The sequence below is a fragment of the Notolepis coatsorum genome, assembly GCF_963971535.1.
Source record: "Notolepis coatsorum genome assembly, chromosome: 3".
Classification (NCBI taxonomy): Eukaryota; Metazoa; Chordata; class Actinopteri; order Aulopiformes; family Paralepididae; genus Notolepis; species Notolepis coatsorum.
The window spans coordinates 67,129,506-67,140,391 of NC_140167.1; the positions used below are offsets into that span (position 1 = coordinate 67,129,506).

At 40.8% G+C, this 10,886-nt stretch overlaps 1 protein-coding gene across 2 annotated transcripts in view; it reads left to right on the forward strand.

Moving 5' to 3' along the window:
- Nucleotides 1–8,821, forward strand: part of ddah1 (dimethylarginine dimethylaminohydrolase 1) — a 257,094-nt gene extending 248,273 nt beyond the window's left edge. For both annotated transcript variants that reach the window (XM_084309755.1, XM_084309754.1), the window contains exon 6: nucleotides 7,042–8,821. In XM_084309755.1, coding sequence (XP_084165881.1) covers nucleotides 7,042–7,158 — 117 coding nt within the window. In that variant the 3' untranslated portion in view covers nucleotides 7,159–8,821. The remainder of the gene's footprint in view (nucleotides 1–7,041) is intronic.
- Nucleotides 8,822–10,886: the final 2,065 nt, after the last annotated feature.

Genomic DNA, 10,886 nt, shown 5'->3' on the forward strand with positions numbered 1-10,886 from the left:
TATTTATTTATTTAGTTTAAATGATTACTCATTCAAATATTTCCATATCTTTTCTCATATATAAATGTTGTCTATAGCACCTTTAAGTATAAGGATAGGGACAAAATTAGTTTTTCATTCATTCAACCTTTATTTAAGGGACACTGAGGTTTCCCTCATTTACAGTGATGTCAAGTATACAACTAAAAGAGACTGAATAACACAAAGATAAAAACAAGTAAATCTGCACAATACAATCAAGTTGAAATAATAATAACCGGAAACAAGAAAATTGTTATTTTGTTTTGTGTGTTCCTTATCAGAGGAGAGGTCCCAGGGTTTCAGAAGATATCAAATATGCCATGCTGGCTAACAGGGAAATGTAGATCACAATTATAACATCTACTTCTTTTTCTTTACAAAGATGTACTGACATGTGCATAACGTGATCTCTGGTAGGAATATATCCCACACGCGCTGTAGCTCAAACTGAGCATTCGATTCAGCAGACGAAGGAAATATGCACGACATTGACGTGGGATAAAAAGGTCTTTCTCGCCTCTGAATCCGCTTAAGGGGAAAATCTAATTAAGCGGAAACCTAAAAGGTTAAGTCTCTTTTGGCATGGATCAGGTCTTTCTCATGGCTATCTAAACAGGGGGGAGGGGGGCAACCACATGGAATCTTAGTTTTTCTTTTCCCCAGTTAAGAAGGCCGTGAAAGGTTCCCTCTCTCTGTGTAAATACAGGACTACTGGTAGATAAGACTCTGAAGAGATGTTCCGTCTGAATCCGTTAGAATCCCACCAGGACTAGAGTAGACGAGACTCAAAGACAATCCTGGGCCCTCGCTGTCTGCGATACCATACACGCACGCACACACACACACAAAATAGTCCCCCTGCATGAGAACATCCGAGAAATAGAGCAGAACATCCCAGACTCAACCCTCTAGGTTTCCAATTTGTACGGCAGGTCTACAGTTACTACATACTTCCCCCCGAGGGGCTGGCACTGGCAGCCTCCTTTTCCATGCGTTGCCTCCTTGATCCTCGGCCAAGATGGGGAGGATTTATCAGCTCAATCATCACAGAGACAGAGTTCTTCCAAGACGCTCCGCCCGCGTTCTATTTCTGGCCCCCGCCGGGGAAAGTTGTTACATAACAGGCACGGGTTAACACAGGCAGGGGGTCATGAGAGAGGGCTGCCAGGGTCACTGTGTGGATCCCTGTCTCCCACTCTAACCCCCCCCCCCACTGTGTGGATCCCTGTCTCCCACTCTAACCCCCCCCCCCACTGTGTGGATCCCTGTCTCCCACTCTAGCCTAGTTTAGAACAAATCAATACGGACCATTAGCCTACAGTAACTTAAAACTCCAGGACCTACCGTCTTCAGACATGGTAAATAAGGGCAAATCCCTAAGCGCTATCAAGAGGCATCATGACAGTGTGACTGCCAGCGTCACAGGTGATCATGGCACCAGTAATTGTTGCCAGACGCAGGCATCGTAATGCCAGGCGTGACCGTGAAAGAATATTTCGAAGGAGATTATCACTCTGGATGAAAATCAAGGATGATATTGAGCCAGCCACCCAGCGATCCCATGCAATCGTATTTATTATTTAAATATTGTTATTTAACATTGTCGGCTTTGATTTTGATTTTGCATCATGATGCAACTTTTATTTGCTACTTGTTTTATTATGTATTCATTCTATAAAGCACTTTGAACTGCAATCTGTGTATGAAAGGTGCTATATAAATACATTTATTATTATTATTTTTTTTTTTATATATTTTATTGGTGAAACATAGGTGGTACAGAGAAGCAAAAGAGCAAAAGTTAGTTATCAATGTATAACATATCACCATGTTTATTTTTTTGCTTTTATGGGACATGACGAGACACGGACAGGACTGAAATTGAACAGGGGCGACAAAAAAACAATAAAGACAAGAACTAAACAAAGTCGAAAACAGGCAAAAAGAAAGAGAAAGCAAAAAAAAATATATATATATATATATATATATATATATATATATATATATATATAAAATAAATAAAAAATAATAATGATAATAAGTGAAATTAAAAATAAAAATTATAATGGTGATGATAATAATAAATAACCAGGATAGAATATACAGTGGGGCGGAGTTTACAACAGGGTATCTAAGGTGCTCACCTCAGAGAAGAAGTATTTCTTTAGGATCAGTATTTATTTAGGATCAGTCAGGGTCAAGGGATGTGAGAGTGTTTGTGAATGTGATTAGAGGTTGCCATCTGTCATAAAAATTGGCAATTGAGCCTCTTAGAGAGTACTTTACCTTTTCCGATGAAAGATATGACATCAAGTCCTTGAGCCAGGAGGTGGTGGACGGTGAGCTTGGGCTTTTACACTGCAGGAGGATACGTCTACGGGCTATGAGTGAAGCGAAAGCTATGACATCTAGTTCCTTCCTGGAGAAACCAGCAGGTGTAAGGGGCACCCCAAAGATGGCTACCAAGGGACATGGCTCTAGGTTGATGTTTAGGGTTGATTATTATCATTATTGACTGCAATTGTACCACCGCACACTTATGCTCCAGAATAAACGTTTAATTTATAACGTGTCGTCGGGTCCATGAGGATTAGATGCTGGAAGCAGGCCAATGAAACGTTTATTCTGGAGTATATGATAATACAGGTTCTATTATCCTAACTAAACATTAAATACAACTTGCTCACTCAAAATATTCGTCAATTATAAAATATCTTCACTGGCACAGTGCCTAAATTGTCAAGAGGGGTGTGTTGTCGCGGGAAAAGTTACAGTATAGTACAGTAGTATAAGGACGCTCCCTTACATTTCGTCCTGTACAGCCAGAATCTATGGATGGATTTTGTTGATTGAGGTTTTGTAGGAACAGCAGAAAATAGATCTTATAAACAGTATATGATTTGTTTGGGAAATGTGCAGCCCCAGGTGAAGATAGCCTTCGCAAAGTGGTGTGATTTGCTCCAAGTCTGGTAGTGAACACTATTATAAATAAGGCTAAGCACTAAGCCAGGTAATTTCAAATGCTTGGTTCTGAGATTATCATACAGTAAACATTTATTTCTGATAGGCGTGCTGATCAGCAGTAATGCAACATCATGATTATTATTATTATTAAGTTATTATTAAGTTATTATTATTATTCTTATTATTATTATTATTCTTATTATTATTATTATTATTATTATTATTATTATTATTATTATTATTATTATTATTATTATTATTATTATTATTATTATTATTATTATTATTATTATTATTATTATTATTATTAAATATTAAATGAAGAATAACTGCTCTTCTTCACTCCTTTGGGTGCTGGGTTAGGTTATAATCACAATAAAGAGGTGGTGTAATATAAAATGAAATAGGAACTAAGTTAAGCACAATATAATATAATATAATTATGAAATCAAATATAGGCCAGGGCTGTACAACTTAATAAAGAGATTTAATACAATTAAATGGGATATAAACTAAATTAAATATAGCGCAATAGAATACAATTATAAGTGACTAATGTAATTGGAATAGGACATTACAAACATATGCAATGACGAAAGATAGTGACAAAAACACAGGAGGCAATGTCATGAAAATACAAATTAAGCAAGCTCTATACATTACAAAGTCAACTAAATACAATACGAAATGAACGGAATACTAATGGTGAAAAATACGCTATGCATAACGTATTTTTCATATAGTTTATATAGTTTTTGTTCGTGTCAGATTATTTGTAACATAATGGAGATGAACACTGGTTGGGGGCCCCTCCTAAGAATTATTGCCTAGGACCCCAATAGACCCTAGCAGCGCCACTGCACACACACACACACACAGACACAGAAAGGGAGAATGGCTTTGCTACCCTTTGCATAATTCACTCACAGCTCGGGCTGTCGTTGTGGGAGAGACATGATCATAATCACACACACACACACACATTTACGCTTATACAGTAGCAGACTTAACTTACATATCAACATTATCTGGCCATCCTCAGTAAATACTATCAAACTCCACTATCAAACTTTCCAAAGACCAGAGATGGGACGGGCACACACACAGACACACACACACATACATTACGCTTATAGCAGACTTAATGATTTTAGAATATTTCAGCTAATGAAGTTAAATCAACTATCCAGTTTGTTTTTAAAATGTAACGTTTGGCTACTTGAGAGGGAGAGAGAGAGACAGTCTAACTTGAGGAGCGCGTGCTGGACCTAATCTATCCGCACTGCCAGTCAGGCTTGTATGCCTGATTCAGATACAATTGAACACAAACGGTCTCAAAGATATTAATGTTTCACACTGCCAAAATAGTAGCCAACTGGGTTCATTGTCTCGGAATGGAAATTAGCTGTAATTTCTGCGGGTCTCCCTCCGTCTCCACACTTGAGACCTGAGTATTTAACCACACCCCTCCGAGGCAAATGTAGTTCTTTCCACTGCGTCGGAATATATACTGTCGGACAATCTAACAATAATTAACACATTTACAAGGCGTAATACATTTTGCAAATAAGGAAACAGATAGAGAACAATCTAATTGTTTACCTATTTCTGAATGGCGCAACGTTTACGGCATTTCTGAAGAATCCTCCCTTACGAGATATGGCGGCCTAGACCGTGCTGGGTCACATATTTTCATCACTATGTGAAATATGAGTTCATAAATGTCTCAGCGCATCCCGGCAGAAATCGTATGAATTAGACGCGAGAAAATAATGCGTCATGAAAGTCCTAAGACAGCGGAGACCCAGGGCTTTCAATGGACATTGAAATTTCATAAAACTACACTACCCAGCTCACACCAGCCTCTGTGAAAGCTGCTGAAAATATTCTTTGCGAAAAATTCAGATGTTATTTTTGTGATTATATCTCACAGGTCGAACAAACCTGAACGTTATTGTCATAAAATAGAACGTAGTTTGTTTCTTTACCTTTCTATGAATGTCTAGAAAAAATCGCGTCTCAATCTGATGAAAATGGCGGAGCTATTTACATTATAAAAAAGTAACTGTACTTACAGTAGATTTCATTCACAGTCTTTGCTGCCCTGTTATGGACGCCTGGTGGTACTAAATCCAGATTGAACTCTGCCATTGGAAAAAGGAGATTTGGCCCGATCCATAGATGTATGACTTGGCCATAATAAGGTAATTTATAGGCCTGATATTCTATATTCATATTTCAAATGGCATGTGTCCAGATGGCAAAATTCAGTACTGTATCTACAAGAAAACCTGTAAATCATCTGCCCTTAGGCAATTTTTCACATCTGGTCAATTCTAGCATGGTGTTATTCACCGTTAAAGATGGAAATTTTTTATATTCTCCTTTGGTTCATTACATTTTACTCAAGCATAGTAACAGACACAATATTTTTGACACAGTGAATACATTCCCTGAGGTCCATAGATGTCCGTAGATACCAAGAACAGGCTAATGGACCTTGTAGAAGTGGAGCAATATTCCATTTACTTGGGTATGTACGGTACTTTTAGGTGAATTTTCAGAAAATATGGCTAGGGCTTAAGAGGTAAGTGGTAAGCCGATCAAGGAAACAAGCAGGCACAAAACGCTCTTGATTAAATAACTCTTCTATAGGGAGGTGACGTCGCTTTGGACCGCCCGCGAGGTCCACCCGTATAGGGATTTATCATTGGGAAAATGGATTATCGGCTATTGTAACAATTCTGCCACATGAATATTGAAACGCGTTCCATTTTTGCACAAAACGAGTTCCCTTCTATCACTAACATTATTGTTTAAGCATTTTTGGTTGAAATAAAATTCTGCATATTTCTTTTACAGTTAATTGCGGATATTTTCATGTTGAGCTATAGATTGTGGATGAATACGCACAGAAAGGTACACCATGCAAATGTTAATGCTTTATTTGTTTTAAACTAGACGATTTAGAAATGGTCAATGGGGAATTACATTGCGTTTTCAAGATAGTGGGCCGGTCGGAAACAGCAATAACGACTACACCTCCCTATTAAGGGATTAAAAGAACGTGACCCGCCACAAGGATCTTCATCAGACACATTGCATCGTGACAGAAGAATCCAGCTAGTTGGTCCCCCTGGCCGCACGGCTGGACCAAGCTCACTATCACAGTGGGGTGGAAGTCGGAAAACACTGGTTTTCTTCTGGAGAAACTCCACGGGGTGACACATCGCTTTATGAGGGTCTTTCGAGATGTTGTAATATTTTTCACTATATATTTTTTTTTTTTTTTGGGAACCTTTCCCAAATGTTTGTTCTACTGCTTCACATTCTCCGTCCCTCAGTAGCACTCTCACGCCACGCTGTTCTAAACAAGGCTGCGCGCTGCGTAGTGGCTTTTCCCCTTCAATGCTTTCGTTGAACATTCTAGTGATGATGTAACGATGTGCCACTGGACATTGAAAGCAATAGAGTTCTAGAATTCGAACATAGAATTCAGAGAAAATGTTACAGAACATCTTAACCCCCTGAAGGGGTTGATTGCAGCACGGCAAGGTGGGACCTATTGCCCTTTCCTACTGAAGAAGAGGAAGAGGAAGTCTTTATTTGTCATGCAGCAACACACACATGTAAGATGGGGGCAACACACAGGAACACACACACACACATGCATTTGGTCGCCGATGACATGCCTCTCTGTGCATCGTCGTCCTTCCCCCCAAAGGCAGCTGGGAGCAGACAAGGGCTGCGTGGGGGCGCACCTGTGGACCAATCCAAGTGCTCCTGTCCGTCTTCGTCAGGGACACGACAGCTTTAGCAGTCTGTTCTGCACGTTTTTCCATTGCGTTTATCTTTTTTTGGGGGGAGAAACCCTTGCGAGCACAGGGAGAACAAACTCCACACAGAAAAGCCCAGGAGATACCCCACCTGGGTACCTGGCAACCCGACCACCCCAAGTGGGAATCGAACCCAGGACCTTCTTGCTGTGAGGCGTTGAAATGCTGTGATGAGCTGATCATGTTTTTTCTCAGAATGGTGTCCTTCTGTGTCCTGCAGGTGTTTGAGAAGCTGAAGGACCACATGCTAGTCCCAGTGTCCAACCTGGAGAAGGTCAAGGTGGATGGAGCTCTGACCTGCTGCTCCGTCCTCATCAACAAGAAGACCAACATCTGAACACACACACACACACACACACACACACACACACACACACACACACACATGCACACACGCACGCACGCACACAGACACATGTTTATGTGAAATATAGGGACATTACATAGTGCATTCTTTCTGTAACTAACCCTATAATCTTAACCCTATAATCTTAACCCTAACCTTAACCATAATCCTAACCTTAACCATCATACTACAATAGCTCATCAAACAAAATCAAGACGTAAAAAATTTCCTGATTTTGTGAGTGTGGAGTTTTGAAATTGTCCTGATTTTTCACATAAATGAGGTACACACTGACACACACACACACACACACACACACACACACACACACACTCTTACACACACACACACACACACACACACACACACACACACACACACACACACACACACACACACACACACACACACACACACACACACACACACACTAACCATCACAAACTAACACACACACAAACAATGAACCACGATGGCCCATGGAAGGGATTTAATTTCGTATTCAGACGTTATCAGGTTTATTCAGAGATAATTTGCTGTGAAATTATTTGCCTGCACTGGCAGATCTTTTATTTAGCTTGGTGCAAGAAATTTCACCAACGTTTCTCTAGAATGTCACTATTTGTTCCCTGATGTGTATAACTTACTTTGAGACATTTAATATAAGTGAGAATGTCTTAAAACAAGTTTATGTTTCCAGATTCGTTCTCCTTGTTTCGTGGTTATTTCCAGAAACAAGTCGTGCTGATGATAAACACATGGAATTTCTTAAAACCAGGAAAAACTCCTCACCAGTGCAACTGTATAATTCCACTTAAAATGTCTTGGAAGTTAACTCAATGAGTCTAAAATAACATTTCTAGGTTGTGATTTTCTTTGCAGGGCGTGCTCAGCAGGGGGTCTGTTAAGGCAGCATGATCCAGACGCACTGGATCCCCGCTGTATGTGTACCGCTACACTTTTCTTCCTTCATATTCCTACATCTCCCGGGCGACGGTATTGTCATGTTATTTAATTTAAATGTGATAATACCTAAACATAGAATCCAGGCCACTTATTTGTCACTTTCCCCAACATCACCCCGACATTGTTGAAATGGTCCAACTTCTCGAGATTGATTAGAATTTAGAACGTAAGATTCATCTCATTTGATTCATCATGGCAGTGGCCAGTAACAGAACCACTCTCTGTTGAAATGTTTTGAAGTTGGACCATTTCAACAACTTCGAGGTAAGTGTTTGACAAATAAGTGGCCCAGATTTTATGTTTAGGTGATAGAGAAAATGCTTTTGAGTAAGTAAAATAAAATTATGTGACATACCGTCATCTGGGACCTCTAAAGTTAATCTTAGTCTATGTTAATTTGCCCGGCTGTGATATGAAGCGAGCATAGCGTAGCGCTACATATAGCTATAGGTAACCTCTACAGTACCATACTATACATACCAGGGTCACACAGGTTTCTAGTCACATAATGCATAATTGCCCAGGGGGATTAAACTGATCTGGGGACAGTAAGAGGCCATAGTGTAGGATTTTTTTGCATTGATAAAGACATGTGATCAGGGCTGTTTCGATCATTGAAATTTATTAAGGGAATAAAATGTGTTAAAATAAAATGATCCCAAACCAGCAGTGAGGAGTGAGTATTTCTGACATCTTGTTGTGTTGAGACCCCCTGCTGATCTCTGACCCCCCCCCCCCCCCCACCTTTTCTGACGGTGCAATGTTTACAGCTCTTTAAAGGAACACTGGCAGGAAAAAGGACATGTTTGATAGATGTTTTTTTTTCACGTGATTAAAAAAGGTACTGAACTGTAGGCATTGTGCTGTAGGAGTATGAAATACGTATGCTGTTTATTTACAGTCAGCTGCTGATTCCTTTATACTGTATATTTATAATTATTTATAATACCATTATGATTCATGCCTCATAAGAAATGTATTTGTGAGAGAAATGACTGAATTGGAGCCACTGTCTGCTGTAGCGTGAAATCCTTATAACTCTTGATTTAAAAAACAAAAATTCCTGACCCTAGCACTTGGAACCTTGTTCCGTTAAAAAGACATCATCTCTTTATAAATTAAGAGATTATATATATATATATATATTTTTTTTTTGCCTCTATCGCTCTGTCTATCTACTGTATCTATCTGAGGTCAGCTGGCTGTCGGAGCACAATCTCCCCAACCCGCCTATAGCACTTATGAGACCCTTTGAAAAATCTTGCAATGTACTGCATCACCATCTGTCTGAAAATACAAAAAAAAATTATAAAAGATTTTTTTTATATATATATAAGGCTCTCCTGCCACAGCAGCAGTAGCCTATGTTTGAGATTCCTTTTGTGTTTGATTATAAATTGCGGTGTTGCCATAGAGACCCGAGGTGCTCCTACTTTACAGAAATGTTGTTTAAGCTACTGATCAATACAGTATCCTGTAAACGAGGATGTGATTTGTTGATTGAAGGTGATTGTTTGATTGATCAGCAGCTGTGCAGCTAACCGTTGCCCTATTTCACTATTCCATTCATGTGTGAAACAGATCATAACTATTGTCGAAATGTATGCTAATAAACCGGGTCTCAGTTCACTGGGGTGCCAGTGCAGAAACCTTGACCATAATGTGACGAGTGTCGGGTGAGCAGGAATAATTCGCCCGTCTTCAGTGTGTGAACCCAGCCCGTCTGAGTGTGTGAACCCAGCCCGTCTGAGTGTTTGAACCCAGCCCGTCTGAGTGTGTGAACCCAGCCCGTCTGAGTGTTTGAACCCACCCCGTCTGAGTGTTTGAACCCAGCCCGTCTGAGTGTTTGAACCAGCCCGTCTGAGTGTTTGAACCCAGCCCGTCTGAGTGTTTGAACCAGCCCGTCTGAGTGTTTGAACCAGCCCGTCTGAGTGTGTGAACCCAGCCCGTCTGAGTGTTTGAACCAGCCCGTCTGAGTGTTTGAACCCAGCCGTCTGAGTGTGTGAACCCAGCCCGTCTGAGTGTTTGAACCCAGCCGTCTGAGTGTGTGAACCCAGCCCGTCTGAGTGTTTGAACCCAGCCCGTCTGAGTGTTTGAACCCAGCCCGTCTGAGTGTGTGAACCCAGCCCGTCTGAGTGTTTGAACCCAGCCCGTCTGAGTGTTAGAACCCAGCCGTCTGAGTGTTTGAACCCAGCCGTCTGAGTGTTTGAACCCAGCCCGTCTGAGTGTTTGAACCCAGCCGTCTGAGTGTTTGAACCCAGCCCGTCTGAGTGTGTGAACCCAGCCTGTCTGAGTGTTTGAACCCAGCCGTCTGAGTGTTTGAACCCAGCCCGTCTGAGTGTGTGAACCCAGCCCGTCTGAGTGTGTGAACCCAGCCCGTCTGAGTGTGTGAACCCAGCCCGTCTCGTGACCAACAGGCTCCAGCTCAGGAAGTTTAAACCATTTCTATGGATCTATAGAAGGATCACTGTAACTAGTGTCTAGAGACACTGGTGGGATGGAGAAAGAGAAGGGTGGAGTTCTCTCTTGCTCTCTCTATCTCTCTCTATCTCTGTCTCTCTCTCTATCTCTCTCTATCTCTGTCTCTCTCTCCTCTCTCTCTCTGTCTCTCTCTTTCCTCTGTATCTCTCCTCCCCTGTCTCTCTCCTCCCTCTGTCTCTCTCCTCTCTCTGTCTGTCTGTCTGTCTATCTATCTATCTATCTATCTATCTATCTATCTATCTATCTATCTATCTATCTATCTATCTATCTAT